The 14431-nt window shown below is 31.6% G+C and overlaps 2 protein-coding genes and 1 pseudogene across 4 annotated transcripts; 1 reads left to right on the forward strand and 2 right to left on the reverse strand.

Annotated features, from left to right (window-relative positions):
* Positions 1 to 7736: 7736 nt before the first annotated feature.
* LOC110652694 (syntaxin-related protein KNOLLE) lies at positions 7737 to 9350 on the forward strand. The gene is made up of 2 exons (XM_021808312.2): positions 7737 to 7910; positions 8161 to 9350. Exon 2 carries the CDS (start codon positions 8176 to 8178, stop codon positions 9109 to 9111), a length of 936 nt encoding a protein of 311 aa, XP_021664004.2. The 5' UTR covers positions 7737 to 7910; positions 8161 to 8175; the 3' UTR covers positions 9112 to 9350.
* A 142-nt stretch (positions 9351 to 9492) lies between these two features.
* Positions 9493 to 10026, reverse strand: LOC110652703 (violaxanthin de-epoxidase, chloroplastic-like; annotated as a pseudogene).
* On the reverse strand, positions 9493 to 13169 carry LOC110652684 (violaxanthin de-epoxidase, chloroplastic-like). 3 transcript variants are annotated; one of them, XR_009148753.1, is made up of 6 exons: positions 12982 to 13169; positions 12119 to 12437; positions 11835 to 12007; positions 11473 to 11569; positions 10811 to 11208; positions 9493 to 10057 (listed from the first exon to the last, which is right to left on the reverse strand). XR_009148753.1 is itself a non-coding variant. In XM_058146638.1 (5 exons), the coding sequence occupies exons 3-5, from the start codon at positions 11981 to 11983 to the stop codon at positions 10900 to 10902; spliced, it is 555 nt and encodes a 184-aa protein (XP_058002621.1). In that variant the 5' UTR covers positions 11984 to 12007; positions 12119 to 12437; positions 12982 to 13169; the 3' UTR covers positions 10434 to 10899. The 3 variants fall into 3 exon arrangements, 1 of the variants encoding a protein (XP_058002621.1); XR_009148752.1 differs by having other exon boundaries at positions 9493 to 10227; positions 12982 to 13168; XM_058146638.1 differs by lacking the exon at positions 9493 to 10057 and having other exon boundaries at positions 10434 to 11208.
* Positions 13170 to 14431: the final 1262 nt, after the last annotated feature.

Consider the following 14431-nt stretch of genomic DNA (forward strand, 5'->3'; position numbering starts at 1 on the left):
ACAATTCTAATAGAATCAAACCACTGGTAAGTACCATTTTTCTATAACACTACCACGGTACTAAGGATTTATGCCACGAAGGCATAGATAGACAGGAGTCACCACCCGGATAATAACCGGGACATATTCAATGTTTCTTCCAAGGGTCATGGATGGCAACTTACTCCTTGCAGAGTTTCCACAACCGTCATTACCATAGCCCAATGTTTAGGTTCGGGATAGTGGGTGCATAAGGGGAAGGTATTAGGCACCCCTTACTCCTGGTCTAACCTCGTTGATTCGAGTGCCAGTCCTCTATTAATGTTTCTAGAAGTCTTATTTATTATTCCTTTATTAAATTTTATCCTAAAAAATGCAATTCTAATCCTACACACGCAAGTAATTCACAAAAGGGTTGTTATTTATACACAATTTTTATGCATAAGTAATTTATATCTATGAGGTTGCTAATTATTTAAATGATATTTACCAAATGACTAAAATTAATTTATTATTGAGAATTTAATTTACAAAAAAATTCAATTTCAAATAACCATACGTTTCTGTTTAACCTAATTAATTAATTTTCACCAAGTTACCCTAAGGATAATTGAACTAAGTTAATTATGTACATGTGTAATTTATTCTAATATCACATAAGACCCAAACAATTACAGCCTAATAAAGATTTCTAACATGCAAATTTATTTTACAATTATCAAGTATTAAATTAAATTTATTTTACATGCCAATGTTAGTTTAATTTACAAAAAAGATTAATTTTAATTTACAAAGTATTTATTTAAATTAATTACATGCAAAAGTCAGTTAAATTAAAAAAAAGTTAATTTTAATTTATCAAATAAAAATTCTATTATTACTACAATTTCATGCCAATTACTATTCGAGGAGTTTAGAGCTACTTACCTGTTAGTAAATGCAGTTGCCATTGGGGCAAGCTACCCTTAAAAAAGGGTATTCTCTTCTAGTATGGCAATGATATCTCTGGCTTACTCCCGTTTAGCTCCATGTAAGCTCCACGCAAATGCCCTCTTTGGCACTTACTTCAGGGCTACTTATCAATTTTGTTTGTAATAAAAAAAAAAGAAAAGAAAATAAATAAATAAAATATTAATAACAATTTACATTGGACTTTAACTCTAGTCTCCTAAAGGGTTAAGATTCCTAATTAGTTATAACTATCTAATAGTCTAAGTCTTCTAACATGATCCAAACACTTCATAACAATTATTGAATTAAAAGAACATAGAAAAATAGATCAAATATCAATTAAAACCTAAGAAAATACAAGAATATGCATAAATATATAATTTTTAAATTCTGGCAGATTGATGGTAGCAAGAAATCTGATTTTTTAAAAATAGTTAGACATGCCTAAAAATCATAAAAAAAATTACAAAAGACAGCCTACATACCATACAAGATCATAAAATTTATAAATCAAACAAAACCCTAGCTGAATAGTTTACATAAATCTTAATTTTTCTAAGTGACAGAATCATACTACTTTTTTGTAAAATTCATAACTCATTAACCACAACAGATATGAATGCAAAACAAATTGAAAAAGATTCATAAGATTCTGAAATTAATTTTAGACTTTAGATTTACACAAAAATATTAAGAAATAAGGTAGATATGGGCTCCAAAAGTCGGGTATCCTACAAATCGGATTTTACAGGAACCCTAATTTCAAATAGCCATAACTTACAAAATACAAAAACTTTTTCAGTGATTCTTGAGTCTAAAATTAATAAAATTTCGTGAAAAATAGGAATATAATTTTCCTAAAATTTTTACATATTAACAAAATAACAAAAAATAATAAAAACATAAGAGACTAAAAACTGAATATGTGCAGAGTTGTTTATCCCCTCAAATTAAACATGATTACATGATCTATATGAACATACAAGATAAATGGAAAACAAGGAACATAGAATTAAACATTACATGGCATAGATCTTGATAAGAAAAAAAAAAGAACTAACTTTTAAGAAATATCGCTAGAAAGAAAGATGAACTAAAAAAATTTTGGCTATTCCTTTCTTTAATTTTTTTTCTTTTTTTTTTCTTCTCCTCCACCTCCTTTTTTTTTTCTTTTTCCTCCCTCTATTTTTTTTTTATTTTTTATCAATGGGGTATTTATAGGGTTTTAGGAGAGAGGTGTAATAGAGTTTGGAGTCCTAAGGTGATAAAGTTCAAATAACTTAGACAACTAGAATTGCAGAATTTTGGTGAGACTGAGATATGGATGAGGTGTTTCAACCAATAGAAAGAGAGGGGAAGGGGAAGGCACCAATAGAAAGTGAGGAAGAGGTGCGGTAAGGTTTAAAGTCCTAGTGTGATAAGATTCAGATAACTTAAACAATTAGGATTGAGGAATTTGGGTGAGACTGGGATATGGGTGAGGTGTTCCAACCAATAGGAAGAGAGGGAAAGGGGGTGACACCAATAGGGAGTGAGGAAGAGAGTGGGGCCAATGGGGGAGAGAGAGAAAAAAATATTTTCTTATTTTAATTTTCAAAAAAAAAATTAAATGGGTTCTATTTAAAATTCATAACTAGGCTTTCTTAGGCCCATGGCGCCCGATTAAACTCAATTAGATCCATTTAAGAATTACCCATATTAAATTTAAATAAAACAAAATTTTATTTAAAGTGAATTAATTTCCCAAAAAGCATATTATTATTTTATTTTTTAAGATCATGCAATGAAATTAATAATTCAGTTTCATGCCTTCAATTATATCTTACAGTCATACAATTTTTCATCATCGGGTTTTCCACGGCTTCAATGCACATACTCATCACAAAATAAGGGTCTACATAGACATATGTTGTCTGTCAATGACTATCCCTGTAGACAGTACTGCAATATGTAGTACCTAATTGGTACACCAATCGATCCACGCTATATAAATGAGTCTAGGTATACTTTGGGCAGAATAGTATTATTAAATATTTATAATTTCATTAATTCATGTTATTTTTATGCTTAACAATTTATTCTAATTTATTTCATCTCATATACCTAGTTATTTTATGGACTTTCTTTAGGTCTAGATTTGATGCACTGTCTTTACATGGCAAATTGACCAGGATGTGGCCACTTTTTGGCCACACTCCATTCATAGAATTTGTTCCTCTATGCCTTGTATTTGTTTTTGCTCTATGTCTTGTATTTATTTTCCTTTTTGAATCATATTAATTAGAGTTTTAGAACTCAAGTTATGGTTAAAATCATAATTGGCTCACTATCTCTTTCTGGGTTTAGAATTAGGCAGATTTTGGAGTTTAGCTTTGTTTAATTAATTGGATATATTACAATCATTTTTAGGTCTTATATTCTTCATAAAAGTTATTACCCTATGTCTTATGGTCCCTCAAAAATTTTAATTACAATTTTTCAAATTTTATAGAATTAGTTATGGCTAAATCACTGGCTTGGACTCAGGTACCATGTGTCCTCAGGGTCCAAGTTCAGGTCAGTAAATTTGACCTCCATTTTAGGATTCTTATGTTCATAATTTGAAGACCATGTCTAAAACAAAGTTGGAGCCCTGTTTCTTAGGGTTCCAGATCAGTATTGCTCATCCCAATTAGAGTTTCCTAGTAGGAGATATGACTTAAAATATGTTCTGGGGTCAAGTGTAATTTGGTCAAACTCCAGGTTTTGGTGTGCTAAATTTTTCTAATCATTTGACCTAATTCCTTTAGGTTCTGGGTTTTGGTCAAAAGACCAACATTGTAGACCTATGTCTTATAAAAATTTTGCCATTGGTTTCATTGCATTTGGATTTTTATAGGCCAAGTTATGGCCATTTTGCCAAAACTGATCGGTTGGTCTATGTTCAGGAAATTCTGGGCAGAATTGATTATGGTCAGTTTGATGACCTAACTTGGGTCAGTAATTTCTTTTGGTTAGAGGCATTTTTGGGCTTGGTGTTCTCAACGAAAGTTGTAGTCCTATGTCTAATCTTTCTAATAGTATAAAATTCAGGTCATTTGGACCTATCTAGAGGGAGTTATGGCCAAATGAACAGTTTATTTGGTCATTTTTCTGGGTTCAGTGTTTGGATATCCGGATTGGGACAGTAAATTGACCAAGATTTTGATAGAATTTGGGCAGGATTTCTTCATAAAAAATGGGTATTTTGAGTTTAGTTTCACCTCCAATTAGCCTCACACCAATTGGAGTCACACAACTTCAGTTATAACTCAAACAACACACTGGACTTATAAGTCCGAATTTCTTTCATAAGAGAAACACTCCCAATATTCATTCCTCCTTACTCCCATACAACAATTTATCATTCATAGCACTTCAATTAGGCAACAATAGTCTCAACAACATCAATTTCATACTTCATCTAGGGCTGCCAAAATTCAAGGGTTTCTTTTCTCAAAGTTTTTTTTTTTTTTTTAATTTCATGAAATTTATACTTAGCTAAACATGCTTTTCATGTTTAATGAAGAGAGAGTGATGAATTAGTGCACTAACCTCAATTGGAACCCAACTTACTCTTGTGAAACTTGAAGGATTCTTTTAATTTTTGGCTGCCACACTCTTAAAGAGGAGCTAAGGAGTATTTTTAGTATTGGGGCCTTAAGGTTTTGGGCAAGGATCAAGGAGATATGAGCTTGAAAGCAAAGAAAAGAAAAAAAAAAAAATGGAAGACTGAAGGGAAAGCTGGTTCGACTAGCAGAATTTGAGAAAGAAGATGGTTGTTGTCATATTGTTTTTATCCCATTAACTTTCATTTTTATCCCTTTAAAATATTTGGTAATTTCCCATTGGTTGGAATTATAATTTGTTGGCAATTTTTAAGATATCATTTATGATATCATGCTTAGGTAAATAATCTAATTTAATTTCATTTCTTTTCTCCTTTTCTTTTACTCATTTTTAATTATTTTCTCACCAATATTAATTCATATTTTATGTCATATAACTTATTCACTTAAATGGACAAATTGGTCAAAAATCGTCTCTGAAGGCGAAATGACCAAAATGCCATTCGTTTAGCTTAATAAACTAAAATTGCCTGTACTGATTGATAAAATTTTCTAAGCATTTTCTTGGCATTCTACTGCCATCAAAATCTCAATAACTCTTCTCTGGAGTCCCAAAAATTATTTCACGAAATTTTCCTTGAGTTTAGGGCTACTAGCTGTCTTTACAGCAACTTCTCGTTAGGTCACCCATCACCGGGGCACCGGCTCATTTAACTCATTTGCAATTCACTTCTTTTATTTTTTCTTAATTTTACTTAGTCTTTATTCAATCAATTTATGCCTCCTCACTCTAGTTGGAGTATAGTTCCAGTCATCCTGACTGTCTGGACAGACATTAGTCGTCGGAGCAGTAAAATGTACGGGCTACCTAAAGTGAGGGCGTTATAAATTTCATCTCAATAATTTAGAGAACATGTGATTTAAAGTCTAATGAGAAAGGATTTGATTAAAGTTTAATGTTGTATATATTGGGATTAATTATTTAAATAATATTATTTTAAAAATATTTGATCAGAATAATGTAAAATTTAAACTATTTACTAAAATAATATAGCGTCATAAAAATTACCAATTGAATAAGTGATTTCATATTTAGGCACTTAAATAAGAAATTGCCAATTAAAATGTAGTTTTTGTGTCTTTTATGTCAATGTAGCAGAGTAATATTGCTTACAAAACTGTCAATTAAATTGACAATTTTATATATTATCACATCAACTAAAACTTTTAATTTTTGATACTAAAACTGTCATTTCATTTGGTGGTTTCAAGAGCAAATTATTATAATGTATTGAAAAAGAAATCATAGTAAGATAGATGGATTTTTTTAGTAAGTGAGAATTCCTATTAATTTAAAGTGGAGTAAGAATTTAGATAAAATTGTTATATTTAATGAAATTAGAGTGATAATATTATAAATTAATTTAAAGCACAATTAAAATTACAAAAAAAAATTACACTCATAATAAAATGTAAATAAAAAATAGTTACAGTAGTTTTAATTTATTTAAAACTATTCATTAATTTTCATTTTAAAGAATAATTTTAAAATAAATAATTAATAAATATAATATAACAACGCCATTTGAATTGGCAGCTTATAGAGCAACATATAAAGCCGCAACGCAACACTGGAAAAAAATACACTAAACAACTCTCTTGAAAGTTAAAGAGTTTCCTTCGCTTTAATAAGGTTCTGTCTTCTTTCCCTTTTTTTCTCAATTTTTTTTTTTATTTTGTCACCTTTGTATTTAACATGTATATTTTTTTTTTCTTTGTATGCAACCTGATTTTTGTTTTCCTCATATTATATACAGAAATTGCAAGTTGAATTGCTATATGAATTTTGACATTAAGAAGTAAAAATATTATAATTAAGGTCAATTTTAAATTTTAATATAAATTATTTATTTTGATTAATGTTGTAATATGTTTATTTAACATTTTAATTTTGATAATTTTTTAATCATGCATGTCAAATCTTATCATAAATTTAGTTAAAAATTAAATTAATCTATTTATATGATGTGAAATATTTTGATTTTAGTATTATGCTATTAAGTTTGACTGACGGTTTTTTAAGCACCGACACATACTGACGCGTTGACATTTACTTACACTCTTACAGGACATATCAATGAATTATAATTGAAAGTGCTTCTTTAACTAGTGATTTTGTATTTACTTTTTAAAATTTAAAAATACTTTTTTAATTAGCATTTTTTCAAGTAAATATTATTTAAATCGGAGTTGTCAAAATGTTGACATCATATTTAATTATTTATTATTTAAAATTTAATTTTTTTAATGAAAATATTTGATATTTTATTAAGTTTTATTTTATTTTTTAAATTTCTCTAAGTTTTCTATTAATTTTACTATATTCTAATATTTATTTTATTACAAAAATTTATACTTAATATATTATAAAATTATTTAAAAATCAAAATTATATTATAAAAATTAAAAATAAATTGTGCAGCCCACAAGCATTAAACTAATATATAAAAAAGTGGAAAGCAAAAATAATAGAATGAAGAAAAAAGATATGGTTATTTTGTATTACAATAATGAATAATTATATTTAATTGGTTATTAAAAATTATTATATTTTAAGTAAATAAAAATAAAAAATTATTAATTTTAAAATTTTTATTGCGTTTGGATAACACTAAGCAATAAAACATATATTTTTTAAATCTATTATAACTTTTGTTAAAAAAATAAAAAATTAAGTTATTTTAACAATTTTTTTATTAAATAATAAATTTTAATTTATAAAATTAAAATATTTATATTCTAATATCATATTTAGAATATTTTATTTATAAAACTAAAATAATATATCTTATTAATTTTATTTCTCTACAACTTTTTATTCAACTTTAATTAGAATTATAATAATTTAAATTATCACAATAATAAACAATTAATTGGCTATTGATATTAATTTTATAATAATATTATATTATATGAAAGTCAATAAAAAAAAAATAACATGGAACTCACATTAAAGGAAACTATAGCAGCTAAGTTCCTGTAATTCATCCGGTGGAACTGAATGGGCCGCAACTTCGAATATAGAGGCCCAAAAGCATAAGTAAAACAATGGGAATGATAAATGTAGCCGTTGGGAGCTTCCAACGGCTACTTTTTTTTTTTTTTTTTTCAGATCCTACCGGTGCTTTTATTTTTGGTTCCTTTTTAAGTATCGCTTTTAACTCATTTCAAATTCAGAAAAATTCTAGTTCACAAGCTGAGCTTGTGTTTCCATATCAGAAAATCAAAATCCAAGATCATCTCCTTGTTTTCCATCTTCAAATCTCTGTTCATAAACCCACTTTCCATTTCCATATCTAAGCAACTGCTGCTGTTATTCACTAGTTGAAAAAGGTGAGTTTGTCTCTGAATTTGAAACAAATATTGTCCAATACCCATTTCTTTATTTTTAGTTTTGAGGTTTATATGTTACACTTCCCAATGAAATTGAAGAAAAATAATCCAAGTGGCACAATAGAGCATATGCTTGGTTATCATTTTGAATTTTGTTCTATCAGTGTTCACTGTTCAATTAGCACCAAATTCAGGACAATTTAGCCGTTGATTTCATGTCTAATTCAATTTTTCTGGGTATTATTTTCAGGTCTGATAAGTAAAGATGAACGATCTAATGACCAAATCCTTCACCAGCTATGTGGACCTGAAGAAAGAGGCCATGAAAGACCTGGAAGCTGGTCCTGATATAGAGATGGCAAACGCATCAAACACCATGGATCGTAACCTTGGCCTATTCCTTGAAGAAGCTGAGAATGCCAAGAAAGAAATGGGATCAATCCGTGAGATTCTAGTCCGTCTCCAAGAATCCAACGAAGAAAGCAAATCCTTACACAAACCTGAGGCCTTAAAATCGCTGCGCAACAAGATCAATACAGACATTGTTACTGTCCTCAAAAAGGCTGGAGCCATCAGATCTCAGCTCGAAGAAATGGACCGTGCCAATGCAACTAACAGGCGCCTCTCTGGGTATAAAGAAGGAACCCCAATTTATAGAACTAGACTTGCAGTCACCAATGGTTTGCGCAAGAAGTTGAAGGAGCTTATGATGGATTTTCAAGGGTTAAGGCAGAAAATGATGACCGAGTACAAAGAAATTGTTGAGAGGAGATATTTTACAGTGACTGGGGAGTACCCAGATGAGGAGATCATTGAAAAGATTATATCTGATGACAATGGAGGTGAGGAGTTTTTGAAACGTGCAATACAGGAGCATGGGAAAGGGAAGGTATTGGAGACAGTAGTGGAGATACAGGATAGGCATGATTCAGCGAAAGAGATTGAGAAGAGCTTGTTGGAGCTGCACCAGGTGTTCTTGGACATGGCAGTAATGGTGGAGGCGCAAGGGGAGCAGTTGGATGATATTGAGCACCATGTGTTGAATGCTAACCACTATGTGAAGGATGGTGCCAAAGAGCTTAAGAGTGCTAAAGACTATCAGAGAAGCAGCAGGAAGTGGATGTGCATTGGTGTTATACTTTTGTTGTTGATTATTCTTGTGATTGTCATTCCTATTGCCACTAGCTTCAGTCACTCTTAAATTGGAGGTTCTCATGGAGGATTTAATGCCCTGTTATTCCTTCTGGTTTTCTTGCTTTTTACCATGGAGTTGTAAGATCCAAGTCCTTGTTCTGGGACTGGTTAAGCGTTGAGGGTTCTGCACATTGTTATTGGTTTATTCTTTTAAGAAATGTTGTGATGTATGCACATTGCTTTCCTCAGCCAGTGTTGCTTGCTCTTTGCTCTCTTCCTTAATAAGAAAAATTATTTATTATTAAACAGTTGTTTATGATAAACCTCAAGTTGTATCATAATAGTATCAATAATCTGAACTTGACTTGAGATAGTTTTATGGGGAGAGACTGAAGGAAGCATAAAATGGAGAAAGGAAACTAAAAACAACCAGCAAATAGAGTTGGAGTGAAAAAAACAACTGAATTATGGATTTCTTTTTATGGGAGACTGAAAAGCAAAAATGCAAAATAATTTCCAAAGATGAATTCTATCTTAATTCCCTTAATGGCAGTGCTCGTCCAAAGAGTTCTTCCACCTCACTAGTTTTCATTTTTAGACCCTTTAATATTCCACCTCTTCTCTACTTAAACCTCTCAGGAAAATTTCCTCATCTTGCTGGAGCACTTTAAACCCTTCGGCTAATCTCTGAAACAATGTCATTTCAGTCTTCCCCACCTTCTCTACCTTCCCCTCCTTCCTCTATTGTCTTCTCCAGTCTCTCAACAAGTGGAGGTTCAGGCCCACAAGTATTATCTGTTCTAATAAACTTGTTGAAATCTCGTCCTATGCTTTTAGCTGCTCTTTCCAGTTCAGGTACCTCCCAAGCATCATTCCTGTCCTGGTAGTAGACAAATATGTAATCATTGTTCTTATTTTCTACATTGGATGAAAGAATATACCTGGATCCATATATGATACTGGTTAATTGTTCCGGCCTAGTTCAGCAAATTGAACAATCATGGTACTCAAAGCTGCAGGAGAAAAATCACTCGGTTGATTATTTTATAACTAGTTAAAGACTATCGACAAGGCTGCCTGGATTAAGATAGTCAAGTAGCTTCGTTATTCTTTGTTGACAAGGTGTTGCTGGGGTTGCATGTCATGAGTCATGAAGGTCCGTGCATTTTATCAGATGTCATACCTGTATCAATGCAGTTTTTGATTTTTGAAAAATTAGGACTAAGCTACAATGTGTAAGTAGTGCAAATGCATGTGAATATAATGCCCCAGTACATCAGTGCTTGGCAACTATTGTCCTTGCCTCAGTGGTGAGACTGGCAAGTGGATGTTGGGGGGGGGGGGGGAGCTTACGGGCTCCAATCTAGTAATGATTTACGACAAAAAGGGGGGAAAAAGATAACTTATTTGAAAAATTTTCACCATTCACATAGAATTAAAAGAGAACTACAGGAGACAATTTTCTTCTGTCCAACTAGCTAAGAGAATTAACCGGCCCCAAGGCTCTTGATGCTGAGAGCAACTTATGATGAGTACAATCAACTAATAATAAAGAGCATCAGCATGTCAAAGAAAAGAGCAAAAAGATTTTATCTGTCATCACAAATGTTTGCTTCAGAACACATCTTTTGTCCCATTAGACCCACTCTATTTGGATTTATTTGGAAGTTCTTTGTACAGGCAGAACTTAGAACTAGTTTAGTTAGCAGCTACAGTGAAATTAAAGAGATATCAAAACAGTGGCAGAAGAGGAAGAACGCATATACCAATTGTCTTGATAGTGAAGGTACTCATTATCGTGATTGTAGAGTATTCCAGGCTGCATGGGATCTTGAACAAACCTCTGCACAGTTGATCAAGTGAAGAAGCCACTATCTGGAGTCCGTATTCTCCATGATAAATTCCCCACAAGTTTATTAGATTCTGTATGGAATTCATGCAATTGGCAGTCAAAAGTATCAAAGGTAGGATTTAAGCCACTGGTAATATACCACTTCCCATTAAAATCTGCGACTGCGATATTAAAGCTCTTGACCAGAACAGCTGGATCAGGGACAGGAAATTCCCCGACATCAGATTTCCGAGGTACGCACTTCTTTCTTGAGACTGCACACTCATTGAGTTCGTCAACAACACTATTTTCGAACAGGTCCCCACATTCGATCTGCAAGAAGTTACTTATTATGATAACCATAATTTGTTTCCATTCATAACAAGAGGCAAGCAAGCTGTTAAGCTGACAAATTTACTGAAAGCTGAAGCTGAGAGAGAATGACAATTTCCTTTTACATATGGACCCCATGTGTAGGCCATTTGTAGTCTACAAGCTTAAGCAAGCAGAAAGTGATACATTCATTTATATATCTTTGGTGCACCAACAATTCTTTCACATGTATATCTGCAAATGTCTTGAAAGAACAGAACTGACCTGGCATTCAGTCTCATCAGGCCAGTTATTGCATGTCTGAAGGCAAGCGATATTGGCGGCACATGCTGGGTTTGCAATGCACTTAGCCAATTCTAACCTAACAATAAAAAGCTCTGAGACAGAATAAATGATAAAGTTTTGACTTGTGATAGCCATATTGTAATGGACTTAATTTAAAGGGTTAAGCCTAACTTGTGACCTGTAGGTCACAATTAAGCAAACCTAAAGTTGCATTAAGGTTCACTTTCATCATAACAGATATAAATAGCATTAAACAGGGTAAAATTTAGTCCATAAAAAATATACAGAAGGAGAGAGAGAGGATTGATTCTTAATTTACGCTGTAAAGAAATTTGAGTTACCTGCACTCCTTCAATAAGCAGGTATACGTTTTCAGGGCATCAACAGCATCAGCTGATGGAATGACCAATAATGCGCATGCTAGTATGCTGGCAACTTTCAAGAACTGAAAGTAGCTTCTTTCTCTTAGGTCGTTGGCTACACTCACCATTAGAAAAATAGGCACTTCTTTTGCCTTAAAAAAGAATTTTTAAAAAAAAAATAGAAGAAAAAAAATCAGTAAAAAAGGAGTAGGGCAACAATGATCTCAAAACTAAACAAAAAAGTATTATTATTCAGGAGCTACCTTAGTTAAACTTGCACCAGTGGCACACAATGAGGAGAACTTCTTTGTCCAGCCTAGGAATCGATGTGAGCATCAAACTTCAAGTCCATGATAATTCCTAGGAGTTCTTACCAATTGAACATATCTTGATTTTCTGCTATTGGGTCAAAATTTCAACACAACTATACTGTGAAAATGAAGTCCCTTTATCCCGTGAAATCTTTCATCACTTGCAATTCCTAATCCGATGTATGATGAATTACTGAAACTTTCTTCATGAGATAAACAGACTGAGTTTGCGGCCAACGCCATACTTCTTCCTTAAACTTCCAATTACAATCTAAGAATGATCAAATTAGTTGGTTTCCATTCTTGTGTAGTCCTCTAAACCAACCAACCCACCCAATTAAAAGTAGCAATAGCATTTCCTTATTTCCTCCAATCGGAATTTAATATATGACCCACAAGAAAATTCATGATTGTTCTACAAATCATGCAAATTATAACTAGAATTACGATTATATAAGTAGATACATGCATAAAATATTAAATACTATACCAACATAACCTAAATTGGGCAATCTTAATTGTTCTTGACATTGAAAGTGTGAACATTTTTCAGAAAAGCAATAAACTTTTCATTTAACATCTTTTGCTGTTCACCAAGGTTTGAGTCTATTTAAAGAGCACTATCAAGAAATAATTGATTGCAAACTAAAACCCATTTCCAAGAAAGAGAAGCTCGCAGTAAAATTAGTAAGAAACAAATAATTAGAAGAAGAATAGAAGTATTATCAGTAAAGTTACAACAACCATAAAAGGTTCTAAAATGTCATAAAACTGACACAGAGAGAGAAAGAGAGAGAGAGAGAGAGAGTCCTGACCTAAAGGAGGAGATGGTGGTTTTCATGACAGGTAAAGTAGTTGATGCACAGACAAGAAGCAAACAAAGCTAGAGAGCGAAAAGAGCGCCGGGTTTTGAAGGGACTGAACTTGGATAACGATCATTGAACCCAAAAAAAAACGAAAAAAGATCCTGTGGAATCTAGAACTGTAACGTACATTCAAGTAAAATCTCCATTAGGGAAGGTTAAGGTTTCTAGGCCCATGGCCACCATCCTGATTTTCAAGGTTTCATCTTAATTTTGTATTGGGCTTGGACAGGACCAACTCTAATCTATTTAGGGGACAATAATACTTTAAGAGTTTTTTTTAGATACTTTTGAGAGTTTAATTTTTTTAATTTGTGTATGAAATTTATTCCATCAAATTACGCATTTAATTTTAAAGTAAATTATATACATCCTTAAATAAGACATCTACATATAAGTCATTTATTATTTATTTTTTAACCGAATTTATCTAAACATATTAGAATTTTCATGCATTATTATTTTCTACATCAATATTTTTTTTAAAAGAAAATGAATGTAGTTATGGAGTGCTCGTGTTTATATGAGAATGAGCCGTTATATTAAATTTTTACATATAAATTCATATATTTTATATATATTTTAATTAATTTTACGCATATTTTGATAGAAATATCTAATTTAATAATCATTAAATTTATTTTCATATGAGTTTGAGTTTATATTAAATGTAAAAAAAAATAATTGATTGAAAGATATTAGAAAAAGGAAAAAATTATTGAATACATTCTATGAAATTTATTATATTTGTGAAAAAACTCACAATAAATTATACATTCTCGTATTTGAGGTGATTCACCCCCTTGTTGCTGAAATGTTCTTGTCTTCCTGTCAGGAAGACATATCCATGGATGCCGCCACGTGATTAAAGATATGCATAACATGATACTGATTAATTATTTAATTAATATAACTAAAACATTGCAAAATTTTGTTGATACAATCAAAGTGGAATTAACTAATAATGCTTTGTGGCGTTAAATCTTCAAAGCTTAACAAGATAAGGTTTGATCTTGATTTCCATTAGAGACAGAAGCTTAAGCATATTCTACGGTGTCTACAAGAGCAGGAATGCTAGCTGTAATCACCAAGAAAAATATCATCTTCTTGAACCAGCGATGGTTGCAAGGGAGAAATAGATCTATAAGTAGATGGTTTGAATTATGGCCAGAGAAAACTTTCATCAGTCGCATAGCTGTCTCAGGCATAAAAATTTATATAGCTTACATATATATGGACTGAAAGTTCCAAGGCAGCAAGGGACATGATCATCAAGGCAGGATACCCTTCGCTGAAGCTTGCCTTCTTCCTCTTTGCAACCTCATTGATTCATTGCTTGTCGGTTGGTTATTCTTCACATGATGATTCAGGTTCCTTTCTTCATATATATTTTCTTTTCTCG

Source organism: Hevea brasiliensis, chromosome 5, assembly GCF_030052815.1.
Source record: "Hevea brasiliensis isolate MT/VB/25A 57/8 chromosome 5, ASM3005281v1, whole genome shotgun sequence".
Lineage (NCBI taxonomy): Eukaryota > Viridiplantae > Streptophyta > Magnoliopsida > Malpighiales > Euphorbiaceae > Hevea > Hevea brasiliensis.

What these genes read in the sequence shown, in the direction of transcription:
- LOC110652694 (XM_021808312.2), top strand. Translation starts at nt 8,176, where the DNA reads ATGAACGATCTAATGACCAAATCCTTCACCAGCTATGTGGACCTGAAG.
- LOC110652684 (XM_058146638.1), bottom strand. Translation starts at nt 11,983, where the DNA reads ATGGTGAGTGTAGCCAACGACCTAAGAGAAAGAAGCTACTTTCAGTTC. An exon ending in TGCTTATTGAAGGAGTGCAG is followed by an intron (nt 11,570 to 11,834) that starts GTAACTCAAATT and finishes TTTTATTGTTAG; the next exon opens with GTTAGAATTGGCTAAGTGCA. An exon ending in CTGATGAGACTGAATGCCAG is followed by an intron (nt 11,209 to 11,472) that starts GTCAGTTCTGTT and finishes AACTTCTTGCAG; the next exon opens with ATCGAATGTGGGGACCTGTT.